Source organism: Corvus brachyrhynchos, unplaced genomic scaffold, assembly GCF_000691975.1.
Source record: "Corvus brachyrhynchos isolate BGI_N302 unplaced genomic scaffold, ASM69197v1 scaffold223, whole genome shotgun sequence".
Lineage (NCBI taxonomy): Eukaryota > Metazoa > Chordata > Aves > Passeriformes > Corvidae > Corvus > Corvus brachyrhynchos.
Genome location: NW_008237174.1, coordinates 482,312 through 506,753, shown reverse-complemented (window position 1 = coordinate 506,753; position 24,442 = coordinate 482,312). Strand labels below are relative to the sequence as shown.

Sequence of the window (24,442 nt, the reverse complement as noted above, 5' to 3'; positions counted from 1 at the left end):
AAGAAACGTGGGCTGGTGGAAGGTGTCCCTGCCTGTGGCAGGGGGTGGGACTGGGTGGTCTTTAAGGTCCCTTCCCACGCAAACCCTTCAGTGATTCTGTGAATGCCTCTCATTTCTGTCGGTCCCTCTGGCTTTGGGGAGGGGTTCTTGCTTTCGGATTCAACGTTTGAAATTAATTTACTGGCTGTCTTCTGTTGGAGGAGATAAAAGGTAGAACAACCTGACTAAAAAAGCAGGGTGGTTTATAGCAACTTATATCCCATGTGCTCCCACTGTATCCGAGCTTTCAGGCTGTCTGGAAGTAATTCAAGTTACAGATTCTGGAATTTGTCACTACTTTGTGTTAAATTCCAAGAACTTAAAGAAGCTCCTCACCCCTGCAAGCTCATTTGTTTGGAAGCTGTTTTTTCAGCGTTCCTGGCATGTAAAAGCAAACTTGAATCCGGTGCCTGGATAGGTGAAACAAACACTTTGTTCAGTGTTGCTTTTATTAAAAGCAATGTGAATGGACCAATTGCTCAGGGAGAAGCCAAAATCTGCTTCAACGTTGGTGCTGGACTAGTGTACGAATAGTTAACTCTGCAGCCTGGATGATCTGAATCTCTTCCAGGTGACCGAGTGCAGCACTGTTTAGCTTCCTGCGTTTGTCCATGTGGAATTACAGGCTGGGGCTGCCTCGCCCTGGGTGTGCTTTCCAAGCCGGAGCAGCTGGGAATCGAAAGCTCCCAACTCCTCCTGCAGCACCCATGACAGTGTGAGGAGTTACTGTATATCTGTGAGGACTGGGTTTTTTAAAGCCTTTTGTGATGATTTTCAGTCTGGGAAATGATGATTTGGCAGTTTGGGGTTGGATGTTGATTTCCCCATTTGTCTTCGGGTGGGTGGTTTAGCACTTGTGGCACAACAAATCCTGCTGGGGAGGCTTGGGAGGGTGTTAGAGCTGTAGATGTTTAAGTGCTGGTACCTGTTTCATTGCCTGATCTGAGAAAACTCATTTGTTTATCACAGGGAAGATCAGAAAAATAGTATGTGAGGTTAGGAGGAATTCTGTGTGCATAATGTGTCTGTTGCCTTCCTTTGGCCCAAAAAAGTTGATCTTGAATGGTCATTTTCACCCCTGAGGGGGGTCTACATGCTGAAAAGAGGAGGCTTGAATTCACTGTGATGGGTCAGAAATCTCTAAAGGGTCCACAAAATAATAATAATAATAATAATTTTTTAACAAAGACATTTAATAATCTAAAGCAAAATGGTGCCTGTTGCTTCTAACAGGTTTAGCTGTGGCTTGTGTCCATCCAGTTAATACTCAGTGCTGCAAAATGGTTTTCCTTGAGATTACTCTGCTTGCATATTTAGAAAAGCCAGGAATTAAATTTTTTCCATGCTCCCTCTTTGTATAGCAATAGGCTTTCCTTTCCCTTTGGACCAGTTTTGGAGATACATTCAGAAACCAGGGTATTTCTAACATACTTTGTGTCCTGGAGTGGCAAGTCATGGAATAATGTGTCCTAGCTTTTCCCTGTGTTGAAAAGTAACTCTTATATTGAAAAGCAAAAATTAAAAGCTGTATTCTTGTCCCTGCAGTATAACCCTGTGTTGTGAACTGTGCTGCTACTCAGCAGCAATTTTTCCTTGACAATAAGCAGTTTATCCTTCCCTCAGCTGTGGTTGTGGCAGTGTCTGTCTTTACTGCACTGCCATCCAACCTCTGGGATGCAGGGAACACTCCCTTTACTTTGAGATACATGCTGAAGTCTTTGGATTTGTATGCCTTTTTGCTCTTTTACCTTTTTTAAAATAATATGAGATTGCAATTCTGGTTTGCTGTAACAGTGGATAATCACCTTATTTTCACTATCTTTGAAATAATTTTCTCTCCTTTTCCACTCCATTTCCTTGTTGTCTTCCCATCCAGGCCTCCCCATGGACCATCCCCAGCTCTCCTCCCTTGTGCTGAAGAGTCCCCTAGGCTTGACCCCAGCGTTTCAGGTGAACTTGAATGCAGTCACTCAGGGCTCATCCCCTCTGCTGAGCCCTGTCCTCAGCGATGCTGGCGGGGCCAGGATAGAAGAGGATGACGAAATGAAAAGGAAGGTAAGGTCATGATGTAGCTGGGGAATGATGGTGCCATGTGGGAGCTGTGCTGGGCACTGAAGGTGCCAGGTGAGGAGCTCTGCTTGCTGGGTGCTGAATGCTGATTGTGTTTTATTCTGTGGTGGCTGTGGTAAAACTGCAGTGCTGAAGGCTGGTGGGATGTGTTGCGCTGTTGTGGCAGGAGTTCCCGGTGCCCTCCTGGCATTTCTTGTGTCTTCTTGGCATGGCCACTGGGACCACCTACCCCTGTTTTAGCAGGAGCAGTGTGTCAGGGAACTGTGTTCAAAATCCACTTTTTGTATCCCAGAATGGAAACGAGTTCAGGTTGGACATTAGGGAAAGGTTCTTCACCCCGAGGCTGATCCCTGGAACAGGTTCCCTAGGGAAGTGATCACAACACCAAGCCTAACAAAGATCAAGGAACATCTGGATGATGCCCCTGGTCATATGGTTTATTTTCAGGTGGATCTGCAAGGAATGAGGGGCTGGACACAATGATCCTCAGAGATCCTTATTTGTTATTGTATAAGCTGTGCGTTTCCTGGGTTCCTTCCTTCCCGTGCAGTCTCGTGACGGTCTCATTGGTCCATCTCACCATACATTGTTCCTCCAGGTCATGCTTTCTGACCACCTTTGGAGGGGTCCTGAGGTGTTCCTCTAGAACTGTGGAGGACCTGAGCTCAGTGTGAATTCTCTCACACCCATTTCATCATGGGCTTGGTCAGCAGAGCTGGCTGTGTTGTTGAAGTTGTCCTTTCCGTGGCTGACCCTTCTGTCCAGAGAGAGGTGCACAGTGCTCTGGCCTTGCAGAAGCTTGAGCCTCACTTTCTGGAAAGAGGGGCACAAAAATGCCCCTGACTTCTGCAGGTGCAGTGAGTCTCAAACCAGGAACAGCTTTGGGTCTTCAAGATGTGCTTACGTCTAGGTATTGCTCTGTGCCTGGAATGCTTTCTGCCTGCCTACCAGTGAGCACTGGTTGCTTTAACCGGGGACTCCCCCACATGATGTGGGGTTTTCCTCACCCCCATGTAGGGCTCAGGATTTGCTGCATTTCTTCCAGTAGGATAGAGAAGTCTACCTAACAGTAGTGTTTTTCTGGAAGACTCTCTGCTTTCCTTGCCTTGCTTGCAGAGAGGTTTGTTGACTCTGGTGCTTGAGAAGGATCCAGGACCTTCCATTACAGTGCAAGGAAGGCTCCACTGTCCAAACTCAGTTCCATATGGAGTCAGTGGCCACACTGGGATCTACAGTTTTCCATACATCCACACAGAGGAAGAAACCACTTTCTGTGGTCTTTGCTTCTGCTCTTCTACTTACCCCATCCAGTGTTCTGGTTGTCTTACCTCTGTCAGGATCAGGATCCTCAGGCAAGAAGGTCACAGGCCCCTGCTCTTTGGTGTCTTTACCATGTTCTTGGGCACCTCCAGGCACTTCTGTGATGCTGTTGAGAAACACCCATGGTGTGGACGTGGTGTAAGTGCCTGCCAGAGAGAGAGAGGAAGGTCTAACCAGTAACTGGGAGCTGAGCTGCAGACAACCCGCCCAGCTGGCAGCTTCCCTGTCTCTTAGACTTTTTGAGGTGGAGTTTATAGCTTTGGCTGATCTATTAGTTTCCATAGTTATTTTAAAAATAACTCCTCTCATTTATCCTTATAGCTTGGAAATAATGAGCAGAGTCTGTGTTAGCTGACTTAAACATGAAGCCCAACCCTTTCTGCTGCATTCTGCAAGGTCTGGTGTTTTGGCAGCTTGTGCTCTCCTTCAGGCTGAAACTAATTTATAAAAGTGGGACTCCTTAGAAGGGAACTTCTTTTTATTGTATTGATCTTAAGCTTGATCAGCTCCTGAGCATTCCAAGGCTTAGATGTCTATTCAGAGACATTGTTTTAAGTGAAACAGACCCAGGAGGAAACCAGTGTTAAATTGGTTCAATTTCACAGGAGCTTTACAGCTTTATTGTACAAGAAAAATGTAATCTTGCAATATCTCTCTGACTAGAGGTCTGATTTGAAGGTGATACTGCTGTAGTTCTACCTGGTTAATCAGGGCATGTTCTGCAAACTCTCCAGCCCTCACAATGTGTGCTTTCTGCTCTGTGCTGCCATGGTGCTGCTGGTCCTGTACTGAAACCTTGAGAAAGATGAGGTTTTTTCTTTCTTTTTAAATCACTGTGCTTTTCTTTCATCTTACTGGTAGATTTCTCCCTGTTCCTTTTCTAATGGAGGTTGGTTGTGGCAACCCACTTAAGAAAGGGCATCGAAGCTAGGCTTTTTGGGGGAGGTCCCCCATTCAGAGTTATTTTTAACACTTCTGAAGCCTGGTGTTTGAAGTGAAAAGTTAAAACATTTTGGCCATTACAAAAATAATGTAGAGTGGAGCTCTTCACTCCCCACAACCTGGGGGTTGCTGCATCTGGTGAGTGTTGAAGGTTTCCAGGTGGGATTGTGTGTACATGATACGGTGAAACACCAGTTTTTCCAAGTGGGAATATTTGCCTTGATGCCTGCTGTGGTTGTAAAAACATTTTCTTTGAACTCTAGAAGGAGACTTCCACCTCAGAGAGTTCTTGTGTTTGGTTTTTTGAGGCATGAGCTGATTTTCTTTCCCCTTGCAGAGCCTGAGCAGTAAAGAAGGTTTTTGGCAGGGCCTCTGCCAAAAAAAAACCAACCTTCCACTCCTCTGGTGCAGGGTCTGCCCAGCAGCTGCTGCCAGCACTCAGCACAAGGGATGCACTTAGGAGTGGTGCAAGGCTGGAAAAAAGCAAGTTAAGGGCACTAAATTCCACCAGGGAGCAATTTGGAAAGAGCAAGAACTTCTGAGAATAAACAGAAAGGGCTGATGTGTTGGGGAGGGAGAAAGGAAGAGAAGATACCTGGGAAAAGAAAAGCATCTCTTGTGCCCTGGGTTAGCACACAGTCAGCTGGAGAATGAAGCAAAAACCTGCAGAAATGCTCAGAGGTGGTGAAAAACGTGATCCATGCAGGCTATGAGAAGTGACAAGTTATGACCATGGTGTGGTTTTAGTTTTTAAAAAGTTCCCCCTATTTTAGTTTTTAAAAATATCCCCCTATCCTACCTGCCCGTGTAAAAGTCATGCTCCCACATTTTCATGCACCTTCATGCTCTGTAAGATTTCAAAGAAGTGCAGTAGGATCCTGTACATAATCCAGGAGGGGATCTACCCAGAGCTGTGTGAAAACATCCCTGATAGCAGAAATTCTCCTGTCATGTAAGGAACTGCTGAGGCTGGTAAGTGAGATGGTGAAACTGTGTCACCTCAGGCTCCAGGGAGGGCAGAAAAATGATGGCTGTTTGCTTTGGGAAGAGGCTGTTTGAGAAGGGGTTCAACAACATATGAGACTGCAGTCAGGTAAATAGCCCAAGGGAAAAAGCCAAGATTAGGTAGGACTTTGCCTGACACTGTGTACCTGAGACAGGTATGCTGAAGTTAAGAGGATGGCTATGGGGTGAGTAGAACTATATCCTCTGGTCCCTCCAGGGAGGGGGCTGATGTGTGGAACTACAATAACTAGCATAAAATAACCTGAGAAGAGACTAGACAGTGTTTCAGAATTAATTATTTGAGGATACACACCTCCAGGGATTCTCTGTGGACTCAACAGAGAGGTTACTGAGCAACCAGGAGAATCTCCTCCGTGGGCAACCTTGAGCTGGAGGATTTGGGAAACACTCAGTAGCTGTGCTGACAGCACTGGAGGCATCTCAAAGTGACTCTATAAAGAGAATTTTTAATTAACTCAGAACATACAAGGAAACAGAAGAAAGAATTTTCAAAGCATTGTTTCCCTCAGGAGGGGCAGAAATGGAGGAGACCAAATTTTGATGTAACTCAGTGGCATTTGGCAGGGAACTACAGCACAGCATAGTGAGCTAAGGAGACAGAGCAGTCCCTTACCTTGAAGAGTGACTAGTTCCTTAATATTTCATTATTTTTAGTAATCTATGTTTTCAGGCTGATTTTGTGTTGTTGCAGCTGCAGAACATCTCTTACCACCATTTCATTCCTTTGTTCTTCCATATCCATTCTGTCTTCTCTTCAAATAGCAGCCCAGAGCAATCATGCAGCCACCAACTGCTGCAGTTTAGTTTTCTGTTTTTCTTAGCTCATTAATATGGTCTTCAAAGGAGTAAAAGCTTGAATAAAAGCTGTAAGTGGAAATAAATAGTTTTGGAAAAGGACTGTTTGCAAATCTGTTGTGCTGTGTTTGGTTGGAGAAGCGTTTAAAATCTAGGCATCTTGGAATACGTGTTTCCATATTTTTGTAAAGTGTTTCCTTGATTTGAGATGGAAGTTCATGTAATGGAAGTGTCCAAGGCCAGGTGGGACAGGTCTTGGAGCACCCTGGGCTAGTGGAAGGTGTCCCTGCCCTTAGTGGGAAGGGGGTTGGAATGAGATAAGCTTTAAGGTCCCTTCTAACCTAAACCATCTGTGGTTCTATGATAATTGACATGATTTTTTAATACCCTTGCAATACAAAGAATGTTTTGTAGTAACGTCAGTATTTGGGAATGTGATACTTGTTGGAGCCCTGGGTTTAGAGAATTTAGGTTTCTGGGACATAATAATATATATATGTAACAATATGGAGGATTTTGGAAGTGGATTTGTTCTTCATCTTTTCTCCTTCTTCTTCACAAATGTGGCTGTTCTGGTATTGGGTCAAAAAACCTGCACTGCAGGTCATGAATAGATAGTTACTGGGTTATAAATAAAAACACATTACTTAGCATTGCATGATTGGTTGATTTGGACCTTTAAATGGCCTTGCAAGGTAGAACTCGGAGCCATTTTCCACCTTGTTAACTTGGAGGCACGCTCTGTGCAGCTGTGCCATGGATAAGGAAATAATAAACATCAATGAGAAGGAAAGCCTGGCGCCTGCTGCGTTTCAATCCGAACTCTGAGGAAAAGAACGCGCGATTCAGAGACGAAACGACAGCAGAGAAAATGACCAGTACTGAACAGAGAGATGTCCTGTTAGTAATGATCTGCTCCATTTGCACACAGCAAGGGCAAGTGGATGTAAGGTTTGAGCTGATGGCCAGTAGTAAACAGAGGTTTGTATTTCAGTACTGACCGGTGGCTGTGTGTCCTTTCAGCGCTACCCCACCGACAAGGCGTACTTCATAGCCAAGGAGATCCTTGCCACAGAACGCACCTATTTAAAGGACCTGGAGGTTATTACAGTGGTAAGTGGGCTTGATTTTATTTGTTTTCCCTTTTGTTAAACAGATTGGTGATTGTTAGGTTGGAAAAGCTTGGAATTTCTTCCTGTGATGTAGAGTAATCCATGAGCCAAGTTGCTGTCCCCTTCCTTGTTCCGTAGCTTCTTCTGTGGGAGAGCAGATGCCTTCTCTGGGCTTCCATCGTTTGCTCCAGCAGCTACATCCTGTGCCATCCTGATGACTTAGGCAAACTTTTGTTCTGAAAAACATGAACAGGGACAGCCTCAAAATGTTTTGAGTTTAGTTTCAGTGATAGCTGCCAGCTCTGCTTATAACCTAGCCATCTTCTCCATGGTTTTCCTTGGGAAGAGTTTAACAGCCTTGTGCCTTTGAATCTGAGAGCAGATGACAGTTGCAAAGGGCATCAAACCCATGGGGATTTGAAGAGTATTTTCTTGTTTTGTTGCTTCTGTTTCCTCCTCCTTTCACCCAGAACAGACAAGTGAGTCCCAGTTTGGAGGGCAGCATGAACTTCCAGCTGTGTTTCTAAAAGAGCTTTTTTGCTAATGAACTCCGTGTATGAGCACTGGGACTGTTGCCTTTCTGTAAGCTGTTGTTTTAATTTAATCAAAAAAAGTCCCTTAACTCTGCGTGGCCTCAGTGGAGGTGTTCTCTGCAAGCTCATTGAGCACCATCTCACTCCAATTCCTCCTACAGGCTTCCCAGCACTTCTCCTAAAAGAAGGGGGAATACCTGGTACCTCAGAGGATTTTTGTAATATCCCCATCCCTGCCAGAAAGCGGGGACCTGGAAGAGATAAAGTGTGGAATGTGACCTGCAACGAGATGTCTTCAGCTGAGTAACAGGGCTCCAGGTGTATGACAGCAGTTGTATGTGCGTGGAAGTGGCAGGAGCTGGGGCGGCCCCCGGGTGGGTAACTGACTGTCACTCAGCTGTCCCCAACCATCCCATCATTGCATTCAGAAACAAGCTTGTGCCCAGAGCCAGCCATGTGCCTCATCTTCCTAATATTTGGCAAGGAAAAAAAAACCCCATCTTTTCATTTTTCACAAATTACGTCTTCCCTAAATATTTCTTCTTCCTTCCTGCTGTTTCCCTGTGCATACCTTCTCCTACCCCATCACTGCAGGAGCAGGAATTTTCATACTAACAATGAATTTCTGAAGCAGGGAGATTGATGGGAATTTCTGGTTTTTTCCAGTGGTTCCGCAGTGCTGTGATCAAGGAGAATGCCATGCCAGAGGGCCTGATGACACTGCTCTTCTCCAACATTGACCCCATCTATGAGTTCCATCGAGGCTTTCTGAAGGAGATTGAACAAAGGCTCTCACTTTGGTAAGCGAGGGGAGGGACCTTTTTCTATATCCTCATGTCAAAACCAGACTACAACTGGTATTTCCACGTCAAGAGAAGCAAGGAGAAATCTTTTACGAAATAAAAGTTATTAAAAAAGTGCCAACTACCTTGCACAAAGCCCATTTTTCAAGCTTTGCCATGTATATAATATCCTGTAGTTGTATGACTTGTGCACCAGGCCGAGGGTTTTGTAATCACAGAATCATTTAGGTTGGAAAACACCCTTAAGATTGTCAAGTCCAATTGTTCCTACAACCTGATAGTGTCTCTCAAGCCTTAGAAAAAAGAAGGAACACAAGATCAAAAAGACAGTGTGTGTGTTTTTTCCACACCTTCCAGTTAATGAATCTCTAGGTGAAAATCTAGGAAACATCTTTGTGATTAAGGTGGGAGTTTGGTTCTTGCAATGCAGTTTATTTCACAGATCATGTTTTTAGTCTTTTAACCTTTGTATTATTTTCTCCTGACCTGACATGTTATATATTACAGTATAACTACCTTTCAAAAGGAGGTGGTCAATGTAAACAAAGTATCGGGTAGGGTCGTGTTATGACATTTATTGGAGGTCTGAAACATAAAACTCTTGAATAGAATTTCACACAAATTCCTTTCTAGTCCTTTCTCAGTTTTCTAAGCATGGCTTTGTGTTTGCTGTTTTGTGCAGCATCCATATTTAATATACCAAGTTTTCAATCTGAACAGTGAAATAGGAATGCCAAGTGGCTAAAGATTATGTCTTGAATTACAGGGGAAGATGGAGGGGGAAAACAGAAATGTCTTGATCCCCCATATGTATGTTGCCTTCTTCTTTCCTCCTTGTGTGTGTTCCAGGGAAGGCAGAACCAATGCCCATGTGAAAGGGGATTACCAGCGCATCGGAGATGTCATGCTCAGGAACATGCGCACTCTGAAGGTAGATACAGGATTAAAGACCTGGAATTCTGGAAGGTAGAACTCGTTGTTTTGTTTTGTTTTGTTTTGTTTTGTTTTGTCAAGGATCAGAGCTCAGGGTTAGTATTTCCATTAATCACAGAATCCCAGGATGGTTTGGGTTGGAAGGGACCTTAAAGCCCATCTCATCCCACTCCCTGCCATGGGCAGGGACACCTTCCACTGTCCCAGGCTGCTCCAAGCCCCATTCAACCTGGCCTTGGACACTTCCAGGGATCCAGGAGCAGCCACAGCTTCTCTGGGCACCCTGTGCCAGGGCCTCCCCACCTGTTATGGTCTGGTTCTTAAAATTGTTAGAAATGCCTCTGCCTGAATTGAGGTGCAAACGAGACCATATGCCAAAGTCAGTAGTATGGGCTTTATTTAATAGTAAATATGAGAGAGAGAAGAGAAAGAACTAGAAAAGAGGTGGGGGGACAGAAGGAGAGTGACAGAGACAGATTAAAGAAAATATCACCACTCCATGGATCCCACCAGCATCCTGATGATCCTCTCCAGCTGGTCTTCTTGGTGGTGGGAAAACATAGACCCCAAAAAGCATAGAATCCAATGGATTCATGTATGCTCAGGCCAGATGGTACCTCCCTGGGAGAGGGGACAGTTTGACACTGTCTCTTGCAGCAGACTGAATCACTTTGCATCACGTGCAGTCCCTGTGCTGCAAGGCCACAGGAATAAGTTTTGGGAGCACTTTGGGGGGTCTTTGATGAGTTATGACACCCCCTCAGCTGCCTCCCATGTGACTGTCCCATGGATGTGGCCTTCCTTGGGGGGATGTGGTTTAACAACTGCTCCAGTTTGTGTTCACTGCCTCTGACCAGTGGGTTTGCCATGCACCCAGAACTCTCCTCCTCTCGCCTTCGTTGCGGGGGTCTGTGCAAACCTGGCCTCTTGGGCTGTGGCCTCCCCCACCCCAAACCCAGCCAGGGATGATTTTCTGCTGGGTTTGGCTCTCTTGTGGATGCCTTCCTTTCCCTCAGCCTTGTTTATTTCTCCCTAGACCTGAGATGATGAACAACAGTGTTCCCTTTATCTTATCAAGGCATCTTAACTCACAGTCCAAAGTTCCAGTCAGGCATCTTTGGGGGGGGGCTGGGCTTCTGAGCTTTTAGCTGCTTTATACAGTTTTGCCATAACAGGCAGAAGCTTCATAATAATGTTTAAGCCATGCACTATAAGATTCCAGTTATCTCACACCACCCTCACAGGGAAGAATTTCTTTCCAATATCCCATCTAAACCCATTCTGTTTTAGTCAATCTTGAGGTAACTTGCAGACAATTATTGTTGAGAAACAATTTAAAAATACAACAGAGTAAAATAATTGCAGGAAGGCTTTGAATCACTGTTGCTTATTTAGCCACCTACATTTACCTTGAGGAAAGGTGTTTGTTGATTATTCAGCAGAAAACAAAAATTATTGATTTAGCTCCCCTATTGAGACCTTGATTCATAAGGTTATTTAATTTAAAAACATACATATTTTTCAAAAGCAGAATAGTTTCTTCTGAAATGAAGTCAACTTTATGTGGAGCACAGTGCCTTTGTGGGACAGTTACATTAGTGCTGTAGTAGTGGAGTAATGTAATTAAAACCAGTGACTTGAATGGGAGCGCAGGAGTGTGGGACTGCCGTTTCCACTACCAGCATTTGGTGTTCCCAGCAGGCACAATGCCATACAGACCCCTGTTTTAACCTTGACTGGGAGCTGCCTGCCTTCTTTAGTTATGAGAGACTTGTTTTCCTTTGATCCAAGTAACTTTTTGTCCAATTCCATAGGAGTTCACCAGTTACCTGCAGAAGCACGACGAGGTCCTGACGGAACTGGAGAAAGCAACCAAACGCCTCAAGAAGCTGGAGATGGTTTATAAGGAGTTTGAACTGCAGAAGGTTTGCTACCTGCCCCTCAACACCTTCCTGCTCAAACCCATCCAGAGACTGATGCACTACAAGCTGATCCTGGGGAGGCTGTGCAAGCACTACACAGCAGAGCACCGGGACTTCACCGACTGCCGGAGTGAGTGAGCACCCAGCCATGTCCTGCTGGCAGCACCCCTTCCCACAGACTTCCAAAATCCTGCCCTGGGAAGACAAGAATTATAGGCTCATAGAATCTCAGAATGTTTGGGTTGAAAGGGGACCTTAAAACTCATCTCATTCCCCTTCCACCATGGACAGGGATACCCTTTTACTAGAGCAGGGTGCTCAGAGCCCCGTCCAACCTCGCCTTGAGCACTTATGTTCACTTATGTCCACAAATTTCATGTAAGTGCTTCTTTTTCCTGGCATTCCAGAAATTGGTTTTCTCATGATGGATCCCAATGTTTCAGCCAAAGCTGGAAAACTAGTCCTTTTCTTGTCTCCTGTTTTAGCAGGGGACAAAAATAGTGGTTTTTTTAATGAACTTGTTGTCATTTAGATGTAAAAATATGACCGAAAAGTGCTTCTTTTGTAGCATCAAAAGCATGTGTAGTAAATTCCATTCATGACAAAGTAATCTTTGGCAGAAATAGTTGGATTTGATTTTTTTCATTACTTTCAGCTACATGGTAAATACTTTTTTTTTAAGCAAGATCTGAGATACACAATGATCTCCAGAAGCACAGGAAATGCTGTGAAGTCACTTGCTGTCTCTATTTACCCTCCTCTAAAATACACTTAAAGTTGGCAGCTGGACTGGGTGATCATTGTAGGTCCCTTCTGACTGAACTATTCTGTTTGAAAACTGGCTATAAATTTCGGATCTAAAGTTCAGATTCAATTTTCCAGGGGTGAAATGGGTGGCCTGGGTTGCTCTGCTCTGGTCCCATTGGTGCTGTTCTCCACACAGACGCGTTGAAGGAAGTCACAGAAATGACCTCACAGCTGCAGCACAGCCTCATCCGCCTGGAAAACTTCCAGAAGCTTACAGAGCTGCAGCACGACCTGATTGGGATAGACAATCTCACAGCACCTGGCAGGGTAAGTGCCTCTGCTTAGTTTTGAGAGCTTTTATTGGTTTTATTTCCAAGGAAGTGCCTTTGAAGCATGGATTTGCCATTGCTGCCCCCCATGTCACCAGGACAACTCTAAAGGCTTCATGTAACTGTCTCTTAGAGAATGCCATGGATGATGGGATCATCACCTTGGTGATATTCAGAGGGATAGATCAGAAATGCATCTGCTTAAACTGTGGCTGCAGTTTCATGTTTCCAGTACAGATACTGGGCATACTGGGGTATGGTGCTGTGTGTGTGAGTGGGAACTGGTGTGCCGTACTGGAAATCCACTCCCAGCTCTGCTTGTGTCTGCCTGGTGCAGCCTCAGAGAATGGAGGGACGGCAAGAGCCACTGCACTGGGCTAAGCTGGTGTGGGGGCCTCTATATTACAGGAGTTTGTGCAGTTCCTGCCTGGATTTTTGTGTCTTTGTTTTTGATAGATGTTCTGGGCATAAATACAGGAGCATCGCATGTGCTTTGGGGATGCTATGGCAGTCACTGCAGTGGGATGTAAGTGTGAGAGGTGAACTGCTGGTGTCCAACAGGAATTCTGCTCTTTTCCCTTCTCTTCCTTCACTGATTTAAATGCTGGCTGCAGCAAGGAGCTGATTCACATCATAAAAAAGGAAGGAAAAGTGTCATCGGGCCTCTAAGAAATCTGTTAGTGATCATTGCTGGGCACCAATCAACATCTGTGTACTCTGGGATGAAAATAAAATTCCCTTGAGTCAGGAAAGATCAAACATTGTCTGAGTTTTTGTTTTCCACTGCAGGAGTTTATCCGGGAAGGTTGCTTGTACAAGCTCACTAAGAAGGGCTTACAGCAGCGGATGTTCTTTCTGGTGGGTGTTGCTTCTGACTTTTATAAACCCGAAGTCTTCAAGATAAAGTTGTTGGGGAAGTGTGTTTTCATGTGCTTGTGTTGAAAATCAGCACCTGAGACTGAAAACTCACTCCAAGCAATGTTTTAAGAGGGCATGACTGTGACACTACTTTCTGGTCAACTTGGTTCCTTAATGGCACAGAGTTTTAATAGAATTAAAAAATTTAATTTCCTCTCTTATGGGTAAACAAAAGAGAGATTTTAAGGGTAGTTGGCCAAACTGACTGAGACGAACAGAGAAATGGCATTTTTCATGCATTACAGTGGCCTTTAAACAACAGATTTGTAAGGAGATGTCAAAAAATCCTTGGCCCTGCCTGCTGCTTTCAGAACATTGATTGTTCTCTTCCTGCCTTTCCAGTTCTCAGATATGTTACTGTACACAAGCAAAGGGGTCACAGGGACAAATCAGTTCAAAATCCACGGACATCTCTCTCTGCATGGCATGTTGGTAAGTGGTTCCATGTTGCATCATAGGGTTAAGGACATGGCTTTGCCTAAGGCAGGTTGAGGAATTCCTTCAGGGCACAAGGACCAAAGCCACAAACTGCTCCAAGGCCGATCTCGGCAGCAATTGGACCTTGATGTGTGTCAAGCAGAGCTTTCTTTATCTGTAGGCGATGAGTCTGTTCCTTCCACATTAGCAAAACAGCTGGAGCACACCCTCTTGTCCATTCATTTTCACACTGCTGTGAGAGGCTGATCTGGAAATAGGCATTTATTTATCCTGGTGTCTTGTCCCCCTGCACACACCTTGGCTTATAACCAATCCTCCTGCCTCCCCACACCTTTTCTAACAGGATTGTTCTTTCTGTCTTTGATTTGCAGCTGATAGTGCTCGACCCTCCGGTGAGTAATGAGCCAGATCTGCTCCAACCCCTTCCTTTCCTTGTCCTGTTGGAAGTGGTGTTGTGCTCCTGCAGTAGAAACACACCATAGATTTTCGTAGAGAGCCAAAATAGACTTGGAAGTAGGTGGTATTCTTCAAAGAGTTGCTCTTCTGCACTTCTGCAGCCGGGTTGGAATCCTGTTTGTCTCCAGTCCCAGCCAGCACAGGACAGTTTTAGTGTTTACTGGTGACTGAGCACTGATGAGAAAAATCTTTTCTTTTCCTGCAGGTGGAGGAGAGTGAGAATGAATGGTCTGTGCCACACTGCTTCACTATCTATTCTGCACAGAAAACCATCGTGGTGGCAGCCAGGTAATCCTAGTTTTCCTCAGATGCCTGTGGCTTTGATGGATTCCTTCTCCAGAAAGTTACTGCTCAAGTGGTGCAGAGCCAGAGGGGTGTTTCATGCATCCTCTGGACTTCAAAACAAGCCCAGGACTCCTCACAACTCCTTTTTCAGTGCTGGATTTTGGGAAGGAGTACTTTATCCTGGGCTGATCCCCCAGCGTGGGCAGCAGGAACGGGGTTGGGATTCTGCCCCTCTACCCCCTCAGGTGAGACCCCACCTGCAGAGCTGCCCCAGCCCTGGGGCCCAGCACAGGGAGGACGTGGAGCTGCTGGAGAGAGCCCAGAGGAGGCTCCAGGATGAGCAGAGGGATGGAGCAGCTCTGCTGGGAGGAAAGGCTGCGAGAGCTGGGATTGTTCAGCCTGGAGAGGAGAAGCTCTGGGGTGACCTCATTGTGGCCTTGCAGGAACTGAAGGAGCCAACAGGAAACTGGAGAAGGACTTTGGACAGGGGCCTGGAGAGACAGAACAAGGGGGAATGGCTTCCCAGTGCCACAGGGTTAGATGGGATATTGGGAAGGAATTCTTCCCTATGAGGGTGGTGAGGCCCTGGCACAGGGTGCCTGTGGCTGCCCCATCCCTGGGAGTGTCTGAGGCCAGGTTGGACGGGGCTTGGAGCATGCTGGTGTAGTGGGAGGTGTCCCTGCCCATAGCAGGGAGTGGGATGAGATGGGCTTTAAGGTCCCTTCCCACCCAAACCATGCTGGGATTCTCTGTTTCTATCTGACCCAAAGCACAAACAGCAGCAATAAGGTTGCCAGTGTGTTTGTTTATTTGGGAGTTTCCAGTGTCATCCTTCAAACCACTTCAGGAGACAAAATCTAAACATAAAAATATTTTAGAGACTCAAAAGAATGAAAATTCAGAACATGTGAATTGCTATGAGGAGGGGAGAGTTCCTGCAGGATCTCATGGAGGAAGCTGGGGAGAGGAGAAATTAAAGGCTGACTTGGTAATAAAAACAATCTCTTTTCAGCCTAAATTATCCCTGTGCAGTGAGTTTGGTGCCTTTTTGTACTTAGGATGTCTCCTACACCTGGTCTCAGAAACAGCTGTAGGAGTTTGTGTCTTTCTCCAAGTCTGCTATAAAAAGGCAGCTGGAATCAGGAATGCGAACGATACAGGGTGGGAGCACTAAATCTCAGCCTTAAATCACAGGGTTTTTTACTGCTTGATGACCTGTTCTTGAAAAATAACCACTACAGTATATTTATCAATCAGGTGTGTAATGGCACATGAGCCAATATGTTTGGTATGCAGATGTATTTTTTTAATTCCAACCTAAGACCTGAAAACACAGGTTTTTTTAAGATCAGCTATTTCTCAGCAGCTGTGAGTCATAAGGTGCTTGAAAGATTTTTAAATTTGGAAAAATAAATACAAGTTTTACCTTGTCATGACTTAAAAATAGCTCAAAGGTTGCCTGTCAAAAAAAAAAAAAAATTGCTGCTGGGCTTAGACCATGTGTGGAATTTTCAGTCTAAATTAAAAACTTTCAGAAAAAAGAGATGGTTACCAAAACAAGGAAATGTTGTGGCTGTGTCTAAAGCCAGACCTTCCACTGCTGCATTCCTGTGGACACTGATACACCTGGAAGGGCTGTGAAGGTCTCACTCTGTAGTGGATCCTGGGAGGGGTGAAGGAAGTCTCCTCTTCCTGCGCTCTGGGTTTTACTGGCTTGAGATGTCAGGTATGTCCCAGATGCCCTTTAAAAGATGGGCTGTGCTTCAGGCTGCCATTTATCCTTCCAAAAATCATGGCTCATATCCCTCATCTCCAAAGTTCCTCTCCTGACCCCCGCCAGCTGTCAGTTCATTTTATTTGCTGTAAAGTCCAAGTGTTTAATTGTTGGTTTAGTCTTGTTTCAAGGATTGAATATAGAGGTGGAGGCTGTATGACTTCAGTTTGCTTTCTGGAAAGCTCCTGCTTTGGAGGAATTCTAATTTTGTTTTTATTTATCTAATGGAAGGACGCTGTGCCTTGTTTTGGGCAGTGACCTGTGCCTTCAGCACACGGGCTCAGCTCTGGGCTGGTGGATCCTCATTCCCACTTCTTCCCTTGCAGTACCCGCCTGGAGATGAGCAAGTGGATGGAAGATCTCAATGTGGCAATTGAAATGGCCAAGAAATCTACTGAGAAATCCGAGATGCTTCTGGAAAACTCGGTGTGCAACCGCTCCAACAGTAAGTGCTGTTCCCTGCCTCCTTGGAAAGCAGCAGCAGTCCTGTCCTTTCTGCTTTTCCTTTTGTGAGTTTGATGACATAAAGGAAGTATTTTTATAATTCATATGATAATGGAGAGTCAATTGGGCTTTGGTTTTAATCAAAAGAGACATGCTTGTCTTCCTAGACTGATGTTCAAGGTAGCTTTAAATGCAGCAGAGATGCTCCCATTACAGAGTTGTTAATTTTATAGCAACTTAAGTCCTTAAGAGTGTCCTTAAGTCACCTTTTACAGAGATTTTTCTGAATTTAACCACGTGGTGAATTTTTTTGTCCAAAATGTGGTGTCTCTGAAGGTCAGCTTTTACAGCCCAGTATTCCTGTGCCTGTCTGGTGGTGTTATGGCTGTGCTGAAACATGGAGGATTTCATCTTGGAGCCCTCTGTCCTGTTCCTTGACTCAAGATGAAGTGTGGTCATTTTTGTTCGTTTGACACAGCACTGACTCAAACCATTCTGTGATTTTATTCCAGTGGAAGGTGTCCCTTCCATGGCAGGGGGTTGGAACCCGATGAGCTTTAAGGTCTCTTCCAACCCAAACTATCCTTTGATCCTGTGAGTCAGCTGCCCCAGGCAGAACTGAATAATGAAACCCAGACTGAGGTCATAGGAGCTGTGTCACCAGTTCAGCTTGACGTACTTAAAACTGGACTGTGGCAAGAGAAAACAGCCTTTCTCAGGAACCCCAGCTCCTCTTGCTTTTTTGTATTGCACGGTTTTCTTAAACCACTACCCAATTCTCCTCCCCCAGGATCCTCTGATGAGGTCTCTGTAGAACAGGAGTCCGAAGATGACATTCACTCCTCTCGTAGCTCCTTGGACAGGCAGAGCCATCACCGTGCCAACACAACCATGCACGTGTGCTGGTACCGCAACACCAGCGTCTCCATGACCGACCACAGTGTGGCCGTCGAGGTACCGAGGGCGCAGCGCTCGCCTCGCTCTGTCCCCCTGCCTTGGCCTCCATCTGCCACTGCGCCTCGGCAGCGGTTCTGTGTCCAGGGACAGCGTGGGCCACCCAACACCACTGCATGCCTGTCCCCTCTGTGCTCGGCTGCGTGTCCCTACTCACACTCTGCTCTCCGTGCAGCATGGCTTTGCTTCGGCAGCAGGATCAAAGCAGGGAAAGTTTAAAGGCAACCCAGGATATCCTGGGATTGAATTGCTCCTTTGGGTTTCATCCTGCTTGCTGGAGGACTGAGCATCCCCCTGTGCTGGGCACTGCTGATCCTGGGGTCAGTTCTGGGCCCCTCATGATAAGAAGGACGTTGAGGGGCTGGAGTGTATCCAGAGAATGACAGCGGAGCTGGGGGAGGGTTTGGAGCACCAGGAGCAGCTCGGGGAGCTCAGCCTGGAGAAAAGGAGGCTCAGGGGGGACTTTGTGGCTCTGCACAACTCCCTGACAGGAGGGGACAGTCAGGTGGGGGTCAGGCTCTGCTCCCAGGGAACAAGGGGTAGGACAAGAGGGAATGACCTCAAGCTGCACCAGTTGAGGTTCAGGTTGGGAATCAGGAAGAATTTCTCCACAGAAAGAGTGGTTAAGCATTGGAACAGGCTGCCCAGGGCAGTGGTGGGGCCACTATCCCTGGAAATGTTCAAAGAATGTGTGGATGTGGCACTTCACTATATTGTTCAGTGGGATTTGGTCAAAGGTTGGACTTGATGATCTTGGAGGTCTTTTCCAACCTTAATGGTTCTATGATTGTAAGTTCCCTATCCATGATATTTTCCTTTAGAGATTGACCATGCTGTACTGAGCTCTGGTTAGGTGCTGTACTGCACACAGAATTAAGAAGAGGGAATTCAGTTGGAATTCTCTGCCCTTCCCTCGTTGGCAGGACTGAGCAGTCAAGTGTCTTTTCATGGCAGCATCATTTGATGCTGAGCAGAGGTGTTTATTATGTGCCCACTGAGGTGTTCAAGGCCAGGTTGGGTGGGGGTCTGAGCAACCTGGGGTGGTGGAAGGTGTCCCTGCCCATGGCAGGGGGTGGAACCAGATGAGCTTTAAGGTCCCTTCCAACCCAAACCTTCTTGGGATTCTATGAGCCACTGGTACCTGCGGTCTTGCTGTTACTCACAGTGCAGGGCAGCACTGGTGGCACATTTGGCCACTGAATCCTGCAGATTTCGAGACAGATCAGCTCAGCACTCCTTACACTGCTTGCACCAACTCTATGGTTTTACTTTAGGCAGCAGTTTGGCAGGGTAGAACACCTTCCTGGAGGCTGGCATGCTTGGAAGACTTCCAGAAGTGGGAAGGACCCTAAATGACATGGAGAGATAAAGAAGGTCACTAACCTGACAAAAGCAATGGGGCAGGGGGCTGCAGCATGTGTCTGTGCCTGCCTGTCCTGCTCTGCTCTTGAGGCACTTGTTTAACTGGAGTTAAAAATTTGGGCACTGGAGCTGCTGCATTTTTCTGATGTAGAGACCGTGTGGATTAGCTTGGTAAGGGAAGTGCTATAGATGTGACCTGGGCTTGAGGTGCAGACACTGGACACTCGAGCTGGCTTCTGTTGTGGTTTCTGTTGGAAGGGACAGGCCTTTCCCTGCTGACACCTTGGGAAAGACACCATTTCACACTTCTGTGCATGGATAACAAGCCCACCCTGCTAGAGGTTCTGGGATTGAGCGTGTGAGTTCTTGCACTCCCTCTCACTCTGATCTGTTCCGTGTTCTAATGCCGTCATTTTTTTCACAATCCATTTTCCTTTGACAGCCACCTTTCTTGCATCACTCCTCTCACCTTAACATTCTCTTTTTCTCTTTCTCTCCCCTTTTCTGTGCTCAGTTTTCTGCTCTCTTGCTGTTTCTCCAGAGCTTCCTCCTCGCTATTTGCTGGGCCAGGCCCAACGGCCCAACACAATCACCCATGTTTGTTGGTACCGGAACCAGAGCCTATCCCTGTCTGATTACTTGTGCATGATCCAGGTAAAGATGCCTCTCACATTTTGTGCTGGTGGGGAGGAGCCATGGGATGCCCAGGAAAATGTCCTGCTTCCTAACTGCTCACGTGAGGATGCTCGTCCTCAGAGGCAGACTTGTACCATTGCCTTGTTAAGGCAGGATTTCCTCCTGTTTATGCCTCAAAAAATGGTACTCTCTGTAAATCTGCCGTGTATCCTGTCTTTTTATCAAATTACAAAATCCATGCACTGTCATTCCATGCCATAGGATTCCTTATCCCACTGGCTGACTCCAAGGCAGTGGTGCTCCCCTCCCTGCAGCCCCCCTTCCACGCTGGCTTGGCTTTGTGTAGCTGCCACATGTTATCTCCCAGCTCTGCAGTCCTCTGTTTCCTCTCCTGCTTTATTTCCCTTCTCACACAGTGTGTTCCATGTGGGTTTTCTGCATGTGAGAAAGGGTGGCTGAAAGGGATGGACCCTGGGGACTGTCTCCATACCTGGGAGGCCTTTGACACCAGGGAACAAGCGCAGGAGCAACGTTGAGCTGTTCACCTGCAGCAGGAGGGCAACCTGGGATTTCATGGGAATCCTCTTTTCCTTCTGTGCCAGAACCAGCTCTCTGGGTATTTGCTGAGGAAGTTCAAGAACAGCAATGGCTGGCAGAAACTGTGGGTGGTCTTCACCAACTTCTGCTTGTTCTTCTACAAGACACACCAGGTGGGCAGGTGTAGGTGAGGGGATGATGGTCGGGGTGTTGGGGGGACCTGGGGATCCTTGACTTTCAGCTCCAGGGGCAAATCGCTGCTGTTTGAAGGAGAGTAACAAGTGGAAGAGGAGGTAGTTCATAATGAAGCTGCTCTCTGAAAGGCTGTGGGCACTGCTTGTGGAACTTCATCAGGATTCCCAGTTCTGATGGTACTGACCTTCTGTGGGGGAGGGGGAAGCATCTCCTCGTGCAGTGACTAAAGGATGTGAGGGATGCAGCAGCCTCTGGGCCTCCATTGCCAGCTTCTCTCCCTGCTGGGCTTCACCTCAGCCTGACGGGCTCCAGGGATTTTTCTGCCCATGGTACATTCAGCACCTGCTTGATAATGAACCATGGTGCAGCACAATCTTTTCATCTTATTAACCAAATAAACTGTGTTTATTAACTGGTTTATTATAACTGGGTTATTCTGGCTTCTTGCCTTGAGGGCACATTTCTTTTGTGAGGGTTACTTTACCTTTTTTGTCAGATCTGTGCTTGGAGTTCCATAGAAAGGGTGCAGAGAGGGAGGAGGGAGCCCAGGAGGCAGCGTCGGGCAGAGGAGCAGAAGCAAATAACTATAAAAAAAATGAAAGGAGTTGGGGGAAGGTTTCATTGTAAGCTGTTGGTGGCCTTGCAGAAGAGTCCTCCTGTTGTCTCCTGAACAAGAGTGCACAGCCCTTACCTGTGGCACAGGGGCTGCATGGCAGGGGTGCCTTGCACTGAGGGCTGGGCTCTTGGGCTCTTGCAGGATGATTATCCCCTGGCCAGCCTCCCGCTGCTCGGCTACACGGTCAGCTGCCCTGTGGAAGCAGATGGGATTCAGAAGGATTATGTCTTCAAGCTGCAGTTCAAGTCCCACGTGTATTTCTTCAGGGCTGAGAGCAAATACACCTTTGAGAGGTAATTTTCTGTTTTCTCTGTCTTGGTGTATAACCTGCTCTTAACTCAGTGGTTGGTCATCCCATCCTCTCTTTCCTCCTAGTCTGAGTGATCTTCCAGCACATTCTCAGGAGTAACATTCCCTTCCTCTCCCCACTGATGATATTTGGAGATCCCTCCTCTGACAGAACCCTCCTCTGTGTGGGGAGAGCTGGGGATACACCTAGAGCTGTGAGCTGGGCTTTGTGCCAGGAGTCTGGGGCTTCCTTGGAGCCAGGGAGGGATGTGGGAGGAAGGGCTGTGGGGTGCTCAGCTCCACCAGCTCTTTGGGAGTCAGATTTCCAGGTTCTGTAAAGAGTTTTTTGGTTTTTATCTTCCATCTCTGGGAGCAGAAGTTACAACACAAGGCTGAGAGCAGTAAGTGCAGGGCTCCCTTTCACTTGGCTGGTTTCTCTGTAATTACATTTTATTATCCTCTATAATTACAATTAATTGCTCTTAGGGAGTTCCACAGAGTGTGAAATGCACCACATACAACACTTTGCTGCTACGTAGAGAACCCTTGCACTGGGTCCGTCATGCAGGGCCATATTGGTTGTTTTGGAATGTGGTTTTACTGAGGTGTCACATGTCCCCCTTCCTTGGGAGAGTGTCACACACTTGTGAACAGCTTAGGTATCAGCTACCCGGGCCATAAGTTGTGCTCTTTAATGCACTGGGCTCATGTAGTGATTTCAAGGGGAAAATGTCTAATTCACAGTGGATTTGTCTTGCTTTTTTCACTGCTGCTTTGCTTTCTTCCATCTGAGCAAGGCTGTTACCTATTTCCTAATTTATTGTTAAGAAAAGTAATAATTATTGTCACCTTGCCATCCTTGATAACACTGAGGAGAGAACACAGTGAGCTCTCATGAGAGTTCTCTGGAGCTCAGAGCACTGTGGACCTGTTACTTGGACAGACAACTGTATTCTGCAGGGTATTTACCACATCTCAAGCTGTTCCTTTGAAGAGTTAATTTCCCAGAAGACCTGTAAAAGAAAGAAAATGGCTGTTTTGGGAGGTTTGGGAAAGGGGTACAGCTCATAACCAAAGGACAAGGTTATCTGTGAGTGAGGGACAAGCTTTTCTCATGTCTGTTCTTGGTAGGTGGATGGAGGTGATCAAAAGAGCCACCAGCTCTCCGGCCAGGTCGAGCCTGCTGCTTCCCAAGGAGAAGGACGCTCACACAGACTGAAGTGGGGCAGAGCTGGATCTCTGCTGGCAACACCAACAAAAGAAGCAGGTGGGAACAGGAGTGTCTGGAGTTGATAAAGCAAAGACCCAGGAGGCTCATTTCCCCTGGGATGGAAAGTGGGAGTGAGGGGGCTGCAGACAGGGATCGCATCCATTCCCGATGGTGTGGAAGAGGGTCAAGTCCGTTCCAGTTGAACCTACTTAGAGAGAACCCAACAACAGCAGTGCTGCAGTGCGCACACATCGCGGAAGGGTTCTTGTTCCGTTGTACCTGTACAGTAACACCTTCACCTGCCCTGAAGGCAGGTACCACCTTGTTTTTACATTTTGACTGGATGATCAGCACACATGGGAGAAAAGCAGCAGCTTCCAGTGGTGTAATTGGCTGGCAGCAGCGGGTAGCCAGGGCTCCCAGGCCCCAGGTGCTCCGCGGGGCTGGCGGCACAACCCGTCCTGCTGCTGTCACCATCGGCCTGCTGGCACAGCTGTCTCAGACTAACAGGAGCACACGGTGCATTGGCTTACCCACAGCTCATTCTGAACAGACACTGCAGCTCTCCCAGAACAGCTCTGCTCCTCAGGAGCTGCCACAGCAGCAGTTTTCCAGGGAAGCAGGAGGACTGAGTCTCTGCTGAGCTGTTGAGGTGTTGGTGTATTGTGGATCGGTGCAGGGGGGTGCATGGTTTGTCCTCTGAACTCAATCACTGTTCTCATATCACAGCTCCAGTTTCTTTATCCTGTAGTAGGAGTTAAGTAAGGCATGGGATGGCAAACACTCTCCACTCTGGTGTGGGTGATGTTTTCAAGGCATTTAAGCACTGTAGGAGAACAAGCCTCTGAAAGTCACTGTTGCTTGTGCTTTTGTCATGCAAAGACTTCTGAAAATCCCTAATCTTCTATTTCAGTGCGGGGTGGGATCCATCTTCTGTTTCTCATGAAGGTGTAAAAGTCACTGGATTCCAGATGGAGCAGTAGTGTCTGTGGACTCTATTAAATTTCTGTATTAACTCTGAAATGTTTGCAGCTTGTTCTCTTTTATAAAGCTGTCACCTTTGGGTGCCTCCACAAGAAGGACTGACACACGCTAAGTGCCACAAGATGCTGTTGGACGTGGCTTTGATGGGCTGAGGAGACTCTGATTTATATTAGATAGAAAAGTGTTTGTGTACTAACAGAAGGAACAATGCAGTGAAGCAGTGAAAGAAAAAGGAAAGTGTTGCATGCTGTGAGGATGGAGGAATGTGGAGATCCCATGGGACAATGGGAAGGACAGAGGCCAGCACGAATGTTCAGTTATGGTCTCAAGCAGGATGAGGACTGAAGGGATGGGGAGTCCAGAGGGATTTTCTTGCTTGGCATTTGCATCCTAGAGGAGTGACTGCAGATCCAGCCTTTGCCGCCGCTCTCACAAAGACCATTGTCCCATCTAAGTTAAATGTACTTAATTTATTAGCGTCTTCATTTATTATTTTTTTAATTACCTGTTGTAGGTGTATCCATGTGGATTGATTAGACATGTGGCTGAATATGACTGTTCAAAGTAAATAGCATCTTGGTATAAAACTCTCTCAGCCTCTTATTCCTGGGCCCACCATTCCACGTTCAAGTTACTCAGTAGTTTTCCACAACTCTGGATCTCAGCTCACCCTGTACCAAGTGCTCTCCAGACAGAGTGGGGATGGTGTGGAGGAGGTGGCTGAGCTGCCTTTGTGGAGCTTGAGTGGCACTTGCCCCACAGTGAGCAAGGGTC

The 24,442-nt window shown here is 46.6% G+C and overlaps 1 protein-coding gene across 1 annotated transcript in view; it reads left to right on the top strand.

The window, feature by feature from the left end:
• The window catches only part of FARP2 (FERM, ARH/RhoGEF and pleckstrin domain protein 2), a 70,572-nt gene extending 46,314 nt beyond the window's left edge, over positions 1 to 24,258 (top strand). Inside the window, 14 exon segments of the mRNA XM_008629522.2 lie at positions 1,916 to 2,094; positions 7,216 to 7,305; positions 8,504 to 8,637; positions 9,490 to 9,571; positions 11,388 to 11,625; positions 12,439 to 12,569; positions 13,361 to 13,429; positions 13,832 to 13,921; positions 14,589 to 14,671; positions 16,769 to 16,887; positions 17,677 to 17,840; positions 20,441 to 20,548; positions 21,328 to 21,479; positions 22,606 to 24,258. Of these exon segments, the coding sequence (XP_008627744.1) occupies positions 1,916 to 2,094; positions 7,216 to 7,305; positions 8,504 to 8,637; positions 9,490 to 9,571; positions 11,388 to 11,625; positions 12,439 to 12,569; positions 13,361 to 13,429; positions 13,832 to 13,921; positions 14,589 to 14,671; positions 16,769 to 16,887; positions 17,677 to 17,840; positions 20,441 to 20,548; positions 21,328 to 21,479; positions 22,606 to 22,693 (1,727 nt within the window). The 3' untranslated portion in view covers positions 22,694 to 24,258.
• The last annotated feature ends 184 nt before the right edge of the window (positions 24,259 to 24,442 follow it).